Below are 17,016 nucleotides of genomic sequence, written 5' to 3'. Positions count from 1 at the left end.
CTTGCTAGTAGTCCATTCTCCCTTGGCTCCGCCCACCTCCGCTCCCACCCACCAATGGCAGGGCCGACGCCCGGCCTCTCCCAGCAGGGTAGTGTGAGTGCCATCCAGGAAGTCTCTTGAGGGTGGGAGGTCCTAGAAGGCTGAGGCAACCACAGATATGCCTGATTGAAAATAAAATCTGGCGGTAGCTCGCCTCTGACCGCTTGGTACACAGAGCTCTCGGCATCTTAGCATGACCCTCGCCGTTGGGGGCGCTCTAAGCTAAAACATTTAGTTAACCTGTTTCTGGGACGCCATCTTGGATCGGGCTAGTGCCTTGGGACCCGGAGGAAGGAGTGTTTAAGAATTTGAAGCCGTCTTTGGCGTTCTACGGGCTACTTAGGTCCAGGCCCGACACACTCTCCTTTATATAATCGGAATATCCCTCAGTCATGATACGGAGAAAATGTGGAATAATGCTGAGTGTGCTTAGAGGCATCCCCCACCCTACTCTTATAACCAAATCAAAGAAGCAAAAATAAATTCTTGGAATGAGTGGAGTTTCTGAGTTTTGGGGATAATCCTTTAGTGACAGCTCACTCCTCAGGATATCAGCATGAGACCAACATAGGTTATGAATCTATTCTAGATGCTTCTAAGGCGTATGCTTCACTTGCAAGTTTTCCAGTGTTCTGACTTTGACGGCACAGAGTACTGCCAGTCAGTTGGAAATGGACAGGATTTAGGGGAGAATTTAAACTTAAAAAAAAAAAAAAAGGCCTAAATTCATCAATAGACCCAAACTACCTGGGAATACAGATAGAGTAAACAACAGAAGTCTTGATAGAAGTCTGAGGGGTGAAATTGTACGCAAGGCAAAGGGACATTAGGAGACAACCTCAGAAACATTGGCTCCGGAGGGTAATTTTCTAATAACGACATTTAAATTGGAAAGGAAATAATTTTATTGTAGGTAAAATTATCTGCCCTCAATGAGAAAGAGTTTCCTGTTTTCTAGTCTAAATCTACTGCTGTTACAACTTGCTGCAAAAAGTTTTTCATTTTTTTATTTGTGAGTGAAGGAAGTCTTTCCAAATCATTAAAAGAATTTCTCAAGGAGTAACATTTGCATGGTACACATGGTAGGAACTCAGAGACCTTGAGTCACATGAGTCAATATTTTATCACGGAAGTCATTAAGACTTGGCCAAATACATTTCCCTGTATATTGAACAAATCTGTTGGCCAAATTCTACCTTGGCTACCACTGTCTTTATATCAAAATTTAAAATATATATATATATTTTTTTTAAATTGAAGTATAGTCAGTTTACAATGTGTCAATTTCTGGTGTACAGATAAACAAGTTCATACTGTGTAGCACAGGGACCTATATTCACTATCAAATTTGATGTTAGTATTAGAACTTACCAAAACAATGTGTTGGTTGCATATACAGATATGATCTTAATTATTAATAGTTTCTAGAATGAGCACTTACTATCCTTCTGCTTATTTGATACAAAATAAATCTGCTATGAAAGGAACCAGTTATGCCCATTATGGAAAGGGGAAAAGGTGTGTCTGCTGATCTATAAATAGTATGGCTTAGCCTGCTACAAATAGTATGATTTCCAATGGCCCTGGTCTTCAAAAACCAATCAATACCTAGATTATGCATTCCATTGATTCTTATTTTGTGGTTGGCTTTATTCCTTTGATAACTGTGTAAATTTAAAAAGCTAAAGCTCTAAACTGTTCTTAGAAACAATGATCAGTACATATATGTAAACTAAAAAAAAGTGCAGTATATTGTATATGTGTAGTCAAATTATAACAATTCTTCCTAATAAAATTGAAAAATGAAAAAAAAAAACAATCAGTATCTGCATTATCTTAAAACTACCATTTTTTCACATGGTGGTGGGAGACCCACTTTCTTTAATCCTTCATGATCATTTCATTCAGAACCTCAGTAATGATCAACACAGATCATGAATTTGCCCAGATACTTTTATTTCGCATGCTTCCCTTAAAATTGGTGAAACACCCAGGTATAGAGTATACGAGTGGTTTGGATCATAGAACTGGCTGTGGGATTTGGATCAAAAAGATAGGCTCCAAAATATCAAAATGGAATTCTTCAATGACTCTGAAAGCAGCAGCTCTAGGCTGAATGCTATCTCTGATCAATGCTCTGATGCCTCTCCATCACTAAAGATTTTTTTGGTTGGTAAAGAAAAACTCTTAACTATAAAGTAATTTACTTTAGTTTTGTCCCTGGTGTGAGGGAGAAGGCCAACCCCAAACTGAACAGCCTCAATCCTTTCTGGAATGAGGTAAGATTTTTCAAAAACAAAACCAAACCATAATCAAAGCAACACTCCAAATGTCTTAAAATTTCCTGTGGTGCAGTGTTAACTATCACTACTACTACTCGGGGCAGAACCCCGTAGAAAATGAATGTATCTCAAGGAGGCTTCTTCCAATACCTTTGATACAATTCCCTAGAAGGAAAATATCTACTTATGTTTGGGATACAATCGAAATGACACATGAAATATGAGCAGCTTGAATACATGCATATATTTAATAATGAAACAATTCATCAACAACCAAAAAAGATGAGAAAAACTCACGAGACCTCAGCGCTGTGGAAGAGAATGGGACATCAGGGCAAAATGATGCGGCAACTCACCCAGGAAGCTGCATAATGAGTGAAGCAAAGGCAAATTGGACTAGGATAGTATCATATGCTCTTGAAAAGGAGAATGGCTGGAGAAGTACCCACTTATTTGACTGCTCGGAAGCAGGCAGCCTTCCTGTATGCCACATGGAATGGAGGCAAAGAGCCAGGGAAGGGAGAGACAGGAGAGGGAGAAGAGCAATGTAGAATCCAGGGTAAGCAGGTGGAAGAGACTGAGATAGAATTACAGAGAGATGTGTCTAAGGCCTTTTGTTTCCTCTGCAGCCTAAAATAAAACTGTCCCCAGTCTTTAAGTGTGTCAGTCAAATTCAGTGATCACATGTGTAGCACTAGGCACTGTGAGGGAATGGTGGAGGAAGGGGTTTACAAAAGTGGAGGGATAACATGGTTCCTGCCCTCAAGGAGCTTACAACCTATATGGGGAGACAGGTTCCACACACAAAGCAACTATAAAACATATTTACAAAGTAACATAAATACAAATAAATATACACATGAATAAACAACAGGTGAAAGCTACGGGATACTGTGCAATAATTGTGCAGAAGTCCCTAGGTCAGTCAAAGGAGGCTTTCTGAAGGGGAAAAATGTGGACTTTGGGTATAATGTTAGTGGAGAGTAGGGCATGTGCAAAGGCAGAGAAGTGGAAGCAAGTATGTCATGTCCAGTAAGCAGACTGGCTTGATTACAGCACAAAGTCAAAATAGGTCTCATTAAGAAGTGAGTGTGAAGAAACAGGAGGAGTCTATTTGGTGAAAGACACTGACTACTATGTTAGGTCTGGTCCCTAAAACAAAATGAACAGGGAAAGATATTTTCTGTAGGTAATGACAGCAAGTGGCCACAGGTTGAGGAGCAACTCCAATGGTCTCAAAAGTTCTGTAGTTACTCTAAGACAGAGAAACTAGCAATGGGGTGGTGGAGAAGTATTCAGCATCCTTGAGCAGTTCAAGGAGAAGGAACTGCCTTCAACAACTCTTATGAAATGGCAAGTGAAAACGCTTAATGAAATCCACAGACAGAGGATCTCTGGTCCAAAGGCCAGCCAGATCCCAATAATCTCAAGTGCTCAAGCAGAATGTCCTAGACCTTTGTTACTAATTCTTGGTGGGGAGTAGATTGTGTATGTTTATAAAAGAATTTATTTTTGAACTACCATGACAATCAGCTTTGATCCTAACATTTTAGAAATTAAAATAGGAGAACGAGAAGAGCCCTAATCTATAGGGAATGCTCACGTCCCTGAAGAAGGACAGGTCAGTAAGGGCCCAAATTCTCCCCTGGTCTTTAAGTGGAAAGGCAAAACGTCACACCTTGAAAAGAGGTTTTTCTCAGCCAAAGCAAGTAAGACCTCTTTCTTTAAGCCTATTGATCTGAAGCTGTTCCAGGAAGGAAAAAAAGAGTCCAGGCCAGATGTTCAGCAGCAGCCAGAGTCGGCCCCGATGTCACGAGAGTTCCGCTGGGAGGCACTGGGTCCCACTGATGTTGAAATACACTGCTGGGGGCCAATCTTGATGCCATTTGCCTGTAAAAGAAAAGAGGCAATAGTTCCCATCTCAGTGCGAAAGTAAATGGGAGAAAGGAGAGGGATAAAAGGAAAAATCGTTAATTACACTTTCTAACAGCAGACATGGCCTTGGCAGGTAACCATGTAGCCTAGTCAGACTGTTGTGGGACAGTAACCTATGACAGTAAAGATGAGATGACTTGGGGGCGGAGGGGTTATAGCTCAGTGGTAGAGTGCATGCTTAGCATGCACAAGGTCCTGGGTTCAATTCCCAGTACCTCCATTAAAAAAAAAAAAGACATGCTAGCCAGCTGTGGTACTGAAGATCACTGGAAGTGGCTTTTGTGCCCATTTTATAGTGACTGTTATACTTCAGTTTCAAAGCTGCGTGCAGAATCAGGATGTGATTAGGGAAGAGTAGGAGAGGCAAAAGAGAAGGAGCAGCATATTAGCATATAATTCTCTTTTTTGGCCCCAAAATGTGCTTTATAGAAATGGCCATGCTGAGTAATTAAGAATCACACCTTCTCCATGCTCTGAAATAGTAAAAAACTGATGTTGAGAAGAAAACTTCCCACACATATAAGCCTTTTGGATCACCAACTAATAATCTCTTTCAGCATTCTGGGTCTCAAACTTGAGCAAAAACAGAAAATGATGACAGGTTTCTGTGTACCTACATTAAAAAACCAAGTATGACTTGCTTCAAATAGTATGATGTTAGACAGGAAATGCTTACACTCTAGGGAGCTTCCTGTCCTGTTTAAGATAAAGCAAAGTGAACTGTCCGCCCCCTCAGGCTTTCTCACCTCATTGTGGACATCAAATAAACCCTGCTGGATCTTCCTATATATTTCTTTGGCTGTGTTAATGAAGGCCTAAAGGAGACAGGAATCACGGTATTAGGCTCAAGTTTAGGTAGAGAAATTAGGAAAGGAGAATACAAATATTATTCCTATTTCTAAGGTGAATTAGGAACCAGTAGAAAAATGGAGCAAAAATACAGAAGGTCCCCCAAAGGCCCTATAAAAGCCACTGAGAGTAGTTTCAAAAAGAAAAAAGGTATTATGTGGTATTTTGGTACTGACACAAGATGTACCTAGAATTCCTAGGTTGGCACCCTCCGCAGATAAAACATGCTCTTTTCTCAGTTAGTTACTGAAGATATAGTTAACATCAGGTTTAGGAATGACTACAGTAGAACCCACTAGATGCTCCAACTAAAATGACTCACAAGTAACAGCAGTGTCAATCCATACTTGCCAATTAACATAACCCGATACAAAAGTAAAACCTTAGGAATCAAAGAAAAAAGAAATTGAACAATTACCTTAAAGGGAGACATATGGTCACTATGACCATAAGACATCCTTTCCTTACCCATGTCTTACAGGGGAAGAGAATTCTGAATAAAAGGACCAAGATACGGCATGATCTCTGAAAAGCTTTCCCTACTCTTTTGGAAATAGTACCTCTTCAACATTGCAGGCTGTTTTGGCTGAAGTTTCCATGAATATGAGTCCATGTTCCCGAGCAAAGGCCTCTCCCTCTTCTCTCTTCACGTCCCTACGGGACTCTAAGTCACTGCAAGAGATTAAATGGCGAGAAAACTAAAAAAAGGATCCAAGTGAAAGAAGAAACACTTGCTCTAAAAGAATTCCATAGCTGTTTCAACTGCCAGTTAATCCATAAGGAATGTAGATCCTGTATGATGCTCTCTTGTATAAGGTTACTGATTTCCATGGCCTCTTGGAAAATCTTCAGATCAGATTCTTGCCAGCTGCTGCATGGTTGAGGCTAATACCTTACTCTATGACAGAGAAAAAAGGGTTTATAAAAGGTTAGGCAAGCCCCATAGTAACTCAAGGCGTATGCCCTATGCTTCTTTTTTGAGTGAGATCCAGTTAAAGCAAAGGAAAGAAGAGGAAAGGGAAATTTCAGTTGTTGGGAAGTAGAAAAGTCATAGATTTCCCATCTCATAGTGGTAAGTGTCTTCCTCTTTCCTGGAGGCAATCCACAAGAAGAGAGAGAGCCAGGAATAAGGAGAACACAGTCGCCTTAACTCTCACTAGTCTCATTATTAATGTGTATAATAAATAGCAGCCTGCCACCAGGGAAAAGAAGGATTCAGAGAAAATGATATAGATAAAATTATGTGATGGGAGAATAGGAAGATAGAGCCAGTTTTTCACCATGGGAAAAAAATCAAGGAGTAAGTCCATTAAAGAACAACAAAACTACAAAATGTATATGTATTATTCATCAGCTGTGTGACGACCAGGGAAGAACTATCCCTCCAAATGGCAACACTCCCAAGTTTGTACCTCTGGCCCAGATGCTCCTCTAAGCTCCAGATCTGTTTGTCCATTTGTCTATTCCTCATTTCCTTTTTGATGTGTAAAAGGCACCTTAGACGTACATCAAAATGGAATGTGATATTTTCCCCCAACCTGATTCTGTCCCAGGCTTCCACACCTCCATAAGTGGCACAAGACAAAAGCCAAGACATTAACACCTTTTCCTCCTTTACTCTGAATGCCTAATCCATCCCAAAGGGAGGTACTTCCAAAATAGGCCTTAAAAATCATCCTTTTCTCTCTCTCCAGTGTCATCAACCTAGTCCAATCCACCACTCTCTCACTTGGACTACTGCAGCTGAGATCCACTTCAACACTTGCTCCCCTCCAGGGTGATCCTCTAAAATCTGATCAAGTGACTTCTCTGCTTAAAACTCTTGAATGCTTCCTACTGCGTTAACAATAAAACCCAAACTCCCCACTCAGGCCTGCAAGTGCTAGGAGCTCTGGCCCCTGCTTTCCTTTCCAACCTCCTCCTGCAACATTCCCCTTTGATTCAGTCCAACCATACCAGATTTCTTTCAACATTATAAACTTGTCAAGCTTCTTCCCAGTTCAAGGCTTTCAGAGTTTGTCCCCGCTACTTGATAGCTTTTTTTAAAAAAGTCTGCCCACTGAACTCTTGCCCTTCCTTCAGACTGCAGCTTAAATATCACTACATCAAACACAGGTACCCTGCTACTCTCTTTGATAGTGCCCCTTTTTTCCTTCGCTGCATTTATCACAATTTGTAATCAGATACAGATCATTTTGTATTTACTATCTACGTCCCCACTAGATTGTCCATGGGAGTGAGGGTATGACTTTGTTTTCACCCTGCTCACTCAGGGTCTGGCACAGTGTCTAGGACATAATAGGTTTTCCATAAATTGGTTGAATCAGTAAATGAGTACATGTAATCTGTGGTCACAGTTCTCAAACAAGGCATGACTACAAACTCACAAGGGTGCTCCGGGTTACCTTAAATATTCAAGGGAAACAGCAACCCTCAACATCAGAACACAACATGAATTACAAGCTTTAATATAGATGGCAGTGTCAACATCAGATTATGACAGATTCCATTCAACATTTGCACATCTTTGTGAAGCCGAGTTTTTGGCAGTTGCTGTGACAAGAAGCACAAAAATCAATTTGGAATAGAAAGGAGAATGGAAGCGTCCAATCGTGATTCCCAGGTTTGAGAAGCTGTGCTGTGCTCGACAGGCTTACACAGGTCATCAATGACTAACTGTGGCTATTGAAGAATGAAATAAAAAATTCTTTTTCTTTTAATTTGTGCTTTTCATTTTTCAGTTACTAAGTTGTTATGACAAAACACTTGTTACACTGTTTACATCTAACTATTTAATACCAAAACAGGTAGGTATGTCTTTTGGCTTATGGCTGCCATAGAAAATTTTCTGAGAATAACAAATGTTGGTGAGGCTGTGGGGAAACTGGAACCCTTGTCATCACTGGTAGTAATATTAGGATGGTGCAGCCGCTACGGAAAATAGCACGGTGGCACCTCAAAAAATTTAACACCCAATTACTGTAAGATCCAGCAATTCCACTTTTAAGTATATATCCCAAAAAATTGAAAGCAAGGACCCAAAGAGATATCTGTACGCTCATGTTGACAGCAGCATTACTCACAATAGCCAAAAGAAGCAACCCAAGTGTCCATCAATGGATGAATAAACAAAATGTGGTAAGTACATACAATGGGTTACTATCCAGCCTCAAAAAGGAAGGAAATTCTGACACATGCTACGGCGTGGATAAACCTTGAGGACATTATGCCAAAAGAAATAAGCCAGTAACAAAACACAAAGATTGAATGATTCCACTTATGAGAGGTTCCTAGCGTAGTCAATTTCCAGAGACAGAAAGTAAATGTTGGTTGCTACCGGCTGGTGGGATGGGGAACGTGGAGTTAGTGTTTACAGGAACAGAATTTCAGTTTGGGGGGATGAAAAAGTTCTGGAGATGGATGGTGGTGATGGTTGCAGAAGAATGTAAATATACTTAATGCCACAGAACTGTACATTTAAAAATGGTTAAAATGGTAAATTTTATGTTACATACGTTTTACCACAATAATTTTTTTTTAACTGAGACACTAAATGTACCTAAACTAAAAAAGTTTGGGGCTCAAGTGATTCAATGTCCTTAGGTTACCTAGATGATCCCTAACACTTATTACTTATACAAATAATATTTTACCTCTTATTCCCAATCAGCATGATAACCATGTTGGAGCTAGAGTGCTGCCGGGCATCCTCTAACCAGGAGGTCAGGTGGTTGAAGGTTTCACGCCTAAAGCAGAGAAGTTTAGAAAGTGGGTCAGAGGTCTATTTCAAAATGTCAACGTAATTTCAAATGTATGGGAAGAGGGGGAAGTCACACGTGTAAAGAAAAATATTATAGAGGTCACTCCTCTTTAGTATTCTTACCAGAATCAGTAGACAGAAAAGAAAACGATTTTGACACCATGGGGAAGAGTCTCCCTCTCACCCCTCCAGCTCTGACTCACCTTGTAATGTCATACACCAGCAGCGCTCCCGCCGCTCCCCTGTAGTAGGAACGGGTGATGGAACGGAAGGATTCCTGCCCAGCCTTTCCCGTCAACATGGCAACAAAAAAACCCCAACAAAACCAGGTTATTTCCAGAGGGCTGACTTGATCACTTAACATAAAGGACTTAATTTTTAAAAAGAACTTCTATTAAGAAAAGAGAATTAGGGAAAGGAAGCCTGACTGCCCAGGGAAAGTCCAGGTGGGAAATCAATTCTTTTAATGGGGCTGCAATTGATATTTTGGGTGGGTCAATTCTTCCTGTGAGACTGTCCATCAAACTGCTGAATGCATTGGCATCCCTAACTCCCTGTGACTAAGTGTCAGTAGCATTCCCAGTCAGTGCGACAATCAAAGACACCCCATGCATTTCCCAATATCCCCTAGGAGACAACTGGAAATAGGACTAAAAACTCAAGAGTATATTCAATCCCACACAATGTCAAACATATCACATTAACCCTTTTTTTCTGTTTCTATTCCTTTATCTATAAAAAGAAAAATTATCTTAGAATTCCTAACACAAGTTTCATTCCAATGGATCAATGTAGAAAATTAGATAAAAAGCACTTGAATTGGGCATATGCTAGTTAAACTTTAGAGTTCCACTAATAAAGGCAGGACTACACTCAAGATGTCCCTTGCTGGGATCTTGTCATGGCGAATAGGAGTAAGGAACAGGGAAAAGGAGCCCAGGGACCAGGACAGAGCTTTCTTTAAAAAAAAAAAAAATCATCCAACTATTCACACTCTAATCTCATTTCCAACTGGGGCCAAGATATTAAGTTTTATTTATAACTGAGAGATTTATTGATGCCCCCCTTATACTAGATGCTTTTGCTTTCTTGATGGAATAGGTTTTGGGGTTTTTTTCCTTAGAGGAAGCAAAAGCATCTAAATATGAATACCCTGGGCGTTGAATCTATCCTATTAGAAAAGTTATCACATTCTTGAAATTGTTTATCCTCATATCACTTCATAAAAGTTAGGAAGGAATACCACTGTTCATAACTTAAAGATAGGAAAACTAAGATGTGGACATGGGAAAATAAATAGCTTTCTCATAGTACGGTGACAGTAATAGTGATGGTACTAATGACCATACAGATAGAAAAAATGAGGCTCAAAGTGTAACTTCAGTAACTGGCCAAAAGTTATAAAGTCTATAAAATGCTGAATCCATAATTAAACTTAGCAGTCTAGTACCTTGTAGCACAAAAGTTTGCTTTCTCAGCCATTGAGTTGTAAATCTAAACCCAAGTTTGAGTGTGAGAAGAGTGTCCCGGCACACGAATTCTAAGGTAACTTTTACAACAATACAAGAATCTCTTAGTATAAGCATCATAAAAGCTTTTAATGAGTTGCATACCTGTTAGAACATCAAAATCCAAAAATAATTCTAAAGAACTTTGTTGGTCACATTAAAAATACTTTAAGGTTTAAAACATGCCTTTTCCCTCCCAGAGCTCATGTAAATTTCATTTATTCCCTAATAGTTTTACACCTTAAATTGTCAGATTCCTGTTTTGCTTTTATCTTACTTTTTCTCCTCTTCTGCTATAGTTGAAAGCCCCCTCCTTCCTCGTGGCCTTCTAGGAACTAAAAAAGGTCTGAAGGAGTCCTGGGTGATGGCTGAATCAGAAGGCAGCATTTAACTTTAGCAGCAGAAAACAGTGGGCCATCAGAAAACGCTTTTTTTTTTAAACTTCGTTTTTTTAAACATTTTATTTTTTATGTTTTATTTCTTTATTACTGTATTATTTAGTTATTTTGTCTTGGCAGTGTCAGAGGGAGAAGTAATTAGGTTTATTTATTTTTAGAGGAGGTACTGGGGATAGAACCCAGGGCCTCATGCATGCAAAGCAGGCACTCTACCACTTGAGCTATATCCTCCTCCCAGAAAATGCTTTTTAAAACCAAACCACTATACTTCATCTCATTCAGTTTCTGAACCTAAGTTTGTGAGCCAATAAGCTAGAAAGAGTGAGCAGTTCAATTTGGGTTGGTCTGCACCAGTCTGAGGTATCTCTGTCCATCCTCAGAGGAAAAAAAAAAAATCTGAAGCAGCAAAGAATTAATACAGAGGTTTGATAAAGAGAATTAACAGCTTTCTAATTTCTCCAAGTGGAAGCATCACATTATATACAGTTTCAAGATACATAGAGTATCTATTCCTACAAAGTCAGATAGGCTCATTTCCTAAGAATCAAAATGCATTCCAAAGTAAAATACAAATGAATTTGGGATTATTTAATCAGTATTTTATATTAGTCACAGTACAATGCCTCTTCATTTAGCATGGTTACTTGGGCAACTACACATAGAGAATGAACAAAAAGAAAAAGTAATATGAGTAACCTATAATGAAAAAGAATATGAAAATCAATATATGTATGTATATGTATGAACTATTATGCTGTATACCAGAAATTGACACAACATTGTAAACTGACTATACTTCAATTAAAAAAAAGTAATACAGTTTCCTAAATCCTTATCAATAACCAAAACAGGGACAACAAAAAATTTTGGATAACCTGATATCTTTAAAAATACTCTTTATGGCAATCCCTAAACATTTTCAAATAAGTAGGAAGCCCTAGTACACTGAAACCTAGTATCTTTCTATGATGCAACAAAGTTTAGTCTTATTTAAAAACAATTATTAAAAGGAAGCCGAAAAGAACTAGGCCAACTGCATCACAAGTGACTATCAGGCCATGTGATTCTTGAGCATCCTGTCAACAGAGCAGTGGCTCTCAATTTTCTTATTTTATGATCCACCGTGTCTCCTATTACCACTTCAGGAAAAAAGAAAAAGCCAGCAAGCCAACAATTAGACACTCTCATGACCATGACCATGACCATACCACTAACTGGTAGCTACTAGACATAGAATACCAAACTTGTGGTTGCCAAGGGGGCAGGGGGTGGGAAGGGACAGACTGGGATTTCAAAATTTGTGGATACTGACAGGCATATGCAGAATAGATAAACAAGATTACACTGTATAGCACAGGGAAATATATACAAGATCTTGTGGTAGCTCACAGAGAAAAAAAAAATGTGACAATGAATATATGTATATTCATGCATAACTCAAAAATTGTGCTCTACACTGGAATTTGACACAACATTGTAAAATGACTATAACTCAATAAAAATAAATAAATAAAAATAAAAATAAAAAGACAGGATGTAACTTGTACCAGGTTTGATACCTATGGGCTTCACTCTTTTCACCTCCTCAGAATTTGTCCTGTGGCCTCTTTAGGGGCCAAATCTACCTTTCTGGGAAATAAAAACCCTGGGGATAATAAGAGGAGAGTTGTAATACCAACTTGTGTTAATAGTGACAAAGAATCCCTGGGCCCCAACAATAAAAGAAGGGAATGAAGTAGCAGCTGTTTAAGAAATATATGAACTTAACCTTGGCAACAGATATAGAGAAATATACTTCCTCGGCTTTACTGGGAAGAAAAGGCTAGAAACGAAACTGGACAGAAGAAGCAAGTTTAGAAGTTTATGAGGTATCCGGCTAGTGCTACCACTATCAGAGATGTGAAGTCTATGTTCTACAATTAGGGCAAGCCAATATAGTGAGATGAAGAATCTGATCAGGGGGTCAAAAGATTATTAAAATGCTTGCAAATACAACGAAATCATCCTAGTTAAAAGCAACTGATCGATGAGTGCATTCAAAAGTGGTAACAACCTTGGGGACCACCAGAAAAGGACCCCCTACAAAATAGGGCCTAGAATAGCAAAGAACTACTTTTAAGACAGAAACCTGCATGTCTTGAGGTGGGGAAGGAGGGAAAAGGGAAGCAAAAAAGGAAAAATCACTTGTGCACTGGTTGTAGATATAAGGGCTTCAGCTTTAAGTTCTGAGAAGAAATAGAATCAAATAAGAAGTGAACAAAAATAGGAAGAGATTTTAGCTGCATATCAGGAACTATGTGTTAGCTCCCTTCTACTTAAAATAGACTAGGATATTATTTCCCTTGGGGAAAAGAAAGGTAAAAACCAAGTGAAATAATGCATCTGAAAGCAATTTTTCCGGATGAAGGAAAATTACACTAAGTCAAACTAAATTTTGGCAGTACTACATTTGTCAGTTTTCAAGTATGTATAACTTTTGACCCAGATTTTCCAATTCTGGGCAGGTATTCCACAGAAAATCTCAAAAAGGTGTAGTAGATAAGAATGTTCAGTGAAACTCTGCAATGGTGAAAAATTGGAAATGACCTAAATTTCCATGAAGGGGAGGATGGTTAAATAAGTTATGGTACAATCTGTGATTCTGTGCAATGGTTAAAAGGGATGAAGTAGATGTATATGTATTGAGGTGGAAAAGCTTCCAACCATAGAGATTACTAAAGAAAAAAACCTAAGTCACACAGCTAGGTCTACTTTACCATGATTCTAACATGTAAAAACTAACAAAAACAAAACCAGTACCATATATTTGTATATGTTTACATTTATGCATCTAAATACAGAGAAAAAGTCTGAAAGCATAAACACAGAATTGTTAATAGTGGTTTAGTCTGGTAAAGCAGAAACCAAAATTGAAAGGAAGAAGAGGTTTACGTGTGTAAAGGGGCCATTCATTTTTAACTCTATATACTTAGATGGTTTACTTTTATTATTTTTTTGACTAGAACAAACTCACATAAATTACTTGGGTAGTTTAAAACAAAAATAAAAAGGTATGGCATTCCACCCCCTCCCATCTCATCTCCATCATTAGTCCCACCACCCTCAGAGCCCTTGGCCCCTTCAATGGCCTTTTCTGTTATATTTGGATCTTAGTCAAGGACTGAAGAATTTTTGTCTTCTCTCACCGTATCCCAGATTTGTAGTTTGATTTGTTTTCCATCAATGTTGACCATACGTGCCCCAAACTCCACACCTGTCAGTTAAGACCAAGAGAAAGAATGTGATTCCATGAACAACAGCATGTTGAGTGAGAGGTTCATGCTTTTCCTCAACGTGCTAATGATTCATCCTGTCTGCGCTCAGTGCCACTAAGCCCATTACAGCTGCCTATTTTCTCCAATTAATTTTGTGTTTCTTGAAGTTTTATTTAATCTTTTAGAGTTAAAAACTACGTTTTAGGTGATTATGATCTCAGGACTATAACCAAAAAGCAGATATGGGGCTAAAACTACTTAAAAAGTCAAATAGAAAAGGTGAATACCTTTTTAAACAATATTATTTAATGCTTAAATCTGACTAGGTAATGTTTAATTCTGTAACTGTTTAAAAAAACTTCGAAAAATTCGGAAAATATTTCCTATTATTTTTCTCAGTCACTCTCCAGTCCTTTCTATGAAACAACATTTGTTTCTTGCAATTCTACAATTTTTGTTTGAGAAAAGCGCCTATCTAAGAAATAGGTTCTAGAGAATGAAATATTTCAGACCCCCAGTAATTACCAGAGTTCACCAGAATACAGCCTTCCTCATAGGAATATGGAAATAGTCAGTCTGAATAAAGGTTTTGATTTACCTGGACTTCATCTTCTTTCAAGGTAATGTCAGGACAAAACTTAAAAATCAAAGGTCACTCACATTAAAAATACTTGGTCATAAGTCAGACAATGTCCCCTATTGTCTACTTTTATACAGTACTTGACTCCAGGAATTCTGATTTCCAAGTAAGAAAGAGCACTAATCTGGTTTCTGCTGAAGGACAGAAATGTGCCTGTTCAGTGGCCCCATGCACAATATCCAGAATTTCTCTCAACTCAAAGGTTCTACAGTCAATAAGACAGATTTAAAAAAGGATTGTTTCTTACTACTTGACACAGTTTCATCAAGAATAGTGATTGTTACTGAAAAAAATCATTGATTTTTTTTTCTTTCTGGACAACAGGAATGGAATTTCAATGGGGAATAACTAAAAAATAAAACTTTTGTCTCCTTTTATGCAACTTCTTCTAGTTATGCATTTGGTGAGCCTTATATATTACACAGATTTTCTAACCAACTGCTTTGTTTATCTTGGTATAAAAGAATGAATTCAGAAACAAAACCTGTATTGGACTCTGGGGAAAACATGATTGATTACTTTATTCCTCTGCTTTAAAACTTGTCATTTGCTCCCACTACCTTCAGGTGTTTCAAAACTCCATCCCTAAGTTCTCTAGCCTTATTCCTTGCCACTGTCCACTTTAAACTCCATGCTCCAGCCATATTAAATTACTTCCAGTTTCCCAAAGGTAGTCTGATCTCTGTCATTCCTGAACCTTTGCCCATGTTATTTCCTCTTGCTCTGATCATTTTTCCCTCATCTCTACAACCCCTCTGCCTGGCTAACTCTTGCTCATTCCTCCATTTTCAGCCTTTCCTGATAGAGGTGGCAGCCTCTTTTTTCCTTTTGCAATAGGAATTTACTTGTCAGTATCTGCTCCCAGCCCCACCTCCTACACTGGACTTCCAATGTAGGCGCAGTGTTTGCCTTGTTAAGCACTGTATCACGAGCATCTCGCAGTGTGGCTGTTCACTTGATATTCATTTGCAAAAATAATTTCCTGTCGATACTATCCTCTAAATCCTTTTCTAACCCCATTAGTTACTTGGCTTTAAATATATCCTTTGGGAGCAGTAGTACCTTCAGATTTCCATAAGGTGGGATTTGAAAGAGGCAATACAATAAGAACTAGTGATTTTATTCAGAAACATCTGCAGGGCAAGAAAACTAGTTTCACATATATATTCTTTATTTGGGCTGGGATTATGAAGATTATGAGGCAGGGGTTGCTAAAGCCTCAGCAGGCCGTGCCTTACCACAAATGTGTGAAAGATGTTTATACTTTCTAGGATCACCAGTGTGTTTGTAGAACTCTATTATGCTCTTCTCTTTAAAAGACGTTATTAGTTTCATCTACCTCTAGTTTGGGATAATTCTTCAATTTGCTTCTTCCTCTCCAACACACACAAAAACGGATATTATGATTGCTTTGAAAAATATGTGAGGTTCGCACTAATTTGCCGCAAAGCAAGGTGAGCTTTTGAATAAGTAGTTAACGCTTTGATGGGGTTTTTCATAAACATACCAATGGCATTTGGGGAAGAAAATCCCTACGACAACTAATCCATACCTCACGCTCATCTCTAAATCTACAGTTACCTTTCAATTTACTCCCCATTACACTCCTCCCTATCTATCAGGATGTGATTAGTCACTCTTCACTTAACATAACTTTGAACTAGTTCAAAAGTGGGGAGAGGTAACTTTGTACTTCGAACACTAAAGGCTGCTAACTTTCCACTTTAGCCAGTCAAGTTTCATACTCTATTCTGGGACAGATATATGTACTTTACCTATTGTGAGGTCGTGGACAGGCTGGAACCGCTTGTCTGTAAACTGCAGGAGGAGACATGACTTCCCCACACCTGAAAGAGGAGGACCCGCGATCTAGGAGTCACGCGACCCGGGAACAGCCCCGTGTTGGGGTGTCCGGGACTGGGGAAGGGGAGCCCCGAGCCCCGCCCCCGGCCGCCCGCCCTGCCCCGCCCCCGCCAGCTCTTCACTTAATCGCCCAGCCCACTAACTGAGCCCCGCCCCCACGGCCCGATTTGGGAGATTCGGATCCCCGCCACAGTCTGAGGGCTGTCGCCCGCGGGTTACCTGTATCCCCGATGATGATGTACTTGAAGAGATAAGCATAAGTCATGGTCCCGTTTCCTCTGGATTCCGGGTCCGCCCGATTTCCACAGCCACTTACCTCCGGTCCTTCTAGCCACTCAATCTATCGACCTCCGGCCCCTCTAGCCCAGATCACGTCTCTATTGCTCTCCCCCGAAATCCTCTTTCTGTCTGAGCGACGGTAATACCAAGACATCACCTCCAGGGACGCCTCTCACACTCCTACATGCCATTATCCCGCCAAGCACCAG

The 17,016-nt window shown here is 39.3% G+C and overlaps 1 protein-coding gene across 2 annotated transcripts; it reads right to left on the bottom strand.

The window, feature by feature from the left end:
- Nucleotides 1-2,542: 2,542 nt before the first annotated feature.
- On the bottom strand, nt 2,543-16,902 carry RAB2B (RAB2B, member RAS oncogene family). 2 transcript variants are annotated; one of them, XM_010949636.3, is made up of 8 exons: nt 16,748-16,900; nt 16,441-16,512; nt 13,957-14,024; nt 9,069-9,151; nt 8,759-8,851; nt 5,666-5,777; nt 5,003-5,071; nt 2,543-4,211 (listed from the first exon to the last, which is right to left on the bottom strand). In XM_010949636.3, the coding sequence occupies exons 1-8, from the start codon at nt 16,791-16,793 to the stop codon at nt 4,104-4,106; spliced, it is 651 nt and encodes a 216-aa protein (XP_010947938.1). In that variant the 5' UTR covers nt 16,794-16,900; the 3' UTR covers nt 2,543-4,103. The 2 variants fall into 2 exon arrangements, with proteins under 2 accessions (XP_010947938.1, XP_074221923.1); XM_074365822.1 differs by lacking the exon at nt 5,003-5,071 and having other exon boundaries at nt 16,748-16,902.
- Between the last annotated feature and the right edge of the window lie 114 nt (nt 16,903-17,016).

The sequence above is a fragment of the Camelus bactrianus genome, chromosome 6, assembly GCF_048773025.1.
Source record: "Camelus bactrianus isolate YW-2024 breed Bactrian camel chromosome 6, ASM4877302v1, whole genome shotgun sequence".
Taxonomy (NCBI): Eukaryota; Metazoa; Chordata; class Mammalia; order Artiodactyla; family Camelidae; genus Camelus; species Camelus bactrianus.
The sequence above is the reverse complement of the archived record's forward strand: the minus strand, read 5'-3'. Positions and strand labels throughout refer to the sequence as shown.

Bases quoted from the DNA above. Each gene is read 5' to 3' on its own strand.
- RAB2B (XM_010949636.3), bottom strand. From the start codon at position 16,793: ATGACTTATGCTTATCTCTTCAAGTACATCATCATCGGGGATACAG. The intron at 14,025-16,440 runs GTAAAGTACATA...CTTAACTGACAG, and splicing joins TGTCCACGACCTCACAATAG to GTGTGGAGTTTGGGGCACGT. The intron at 5,778-8,758 runs GTAAAATATTAT...AATCTCTTGCAG, and splicing joins ATGCTGATTGGGAATAAGAG to TGACTTAGAGTCCCGTAGGG.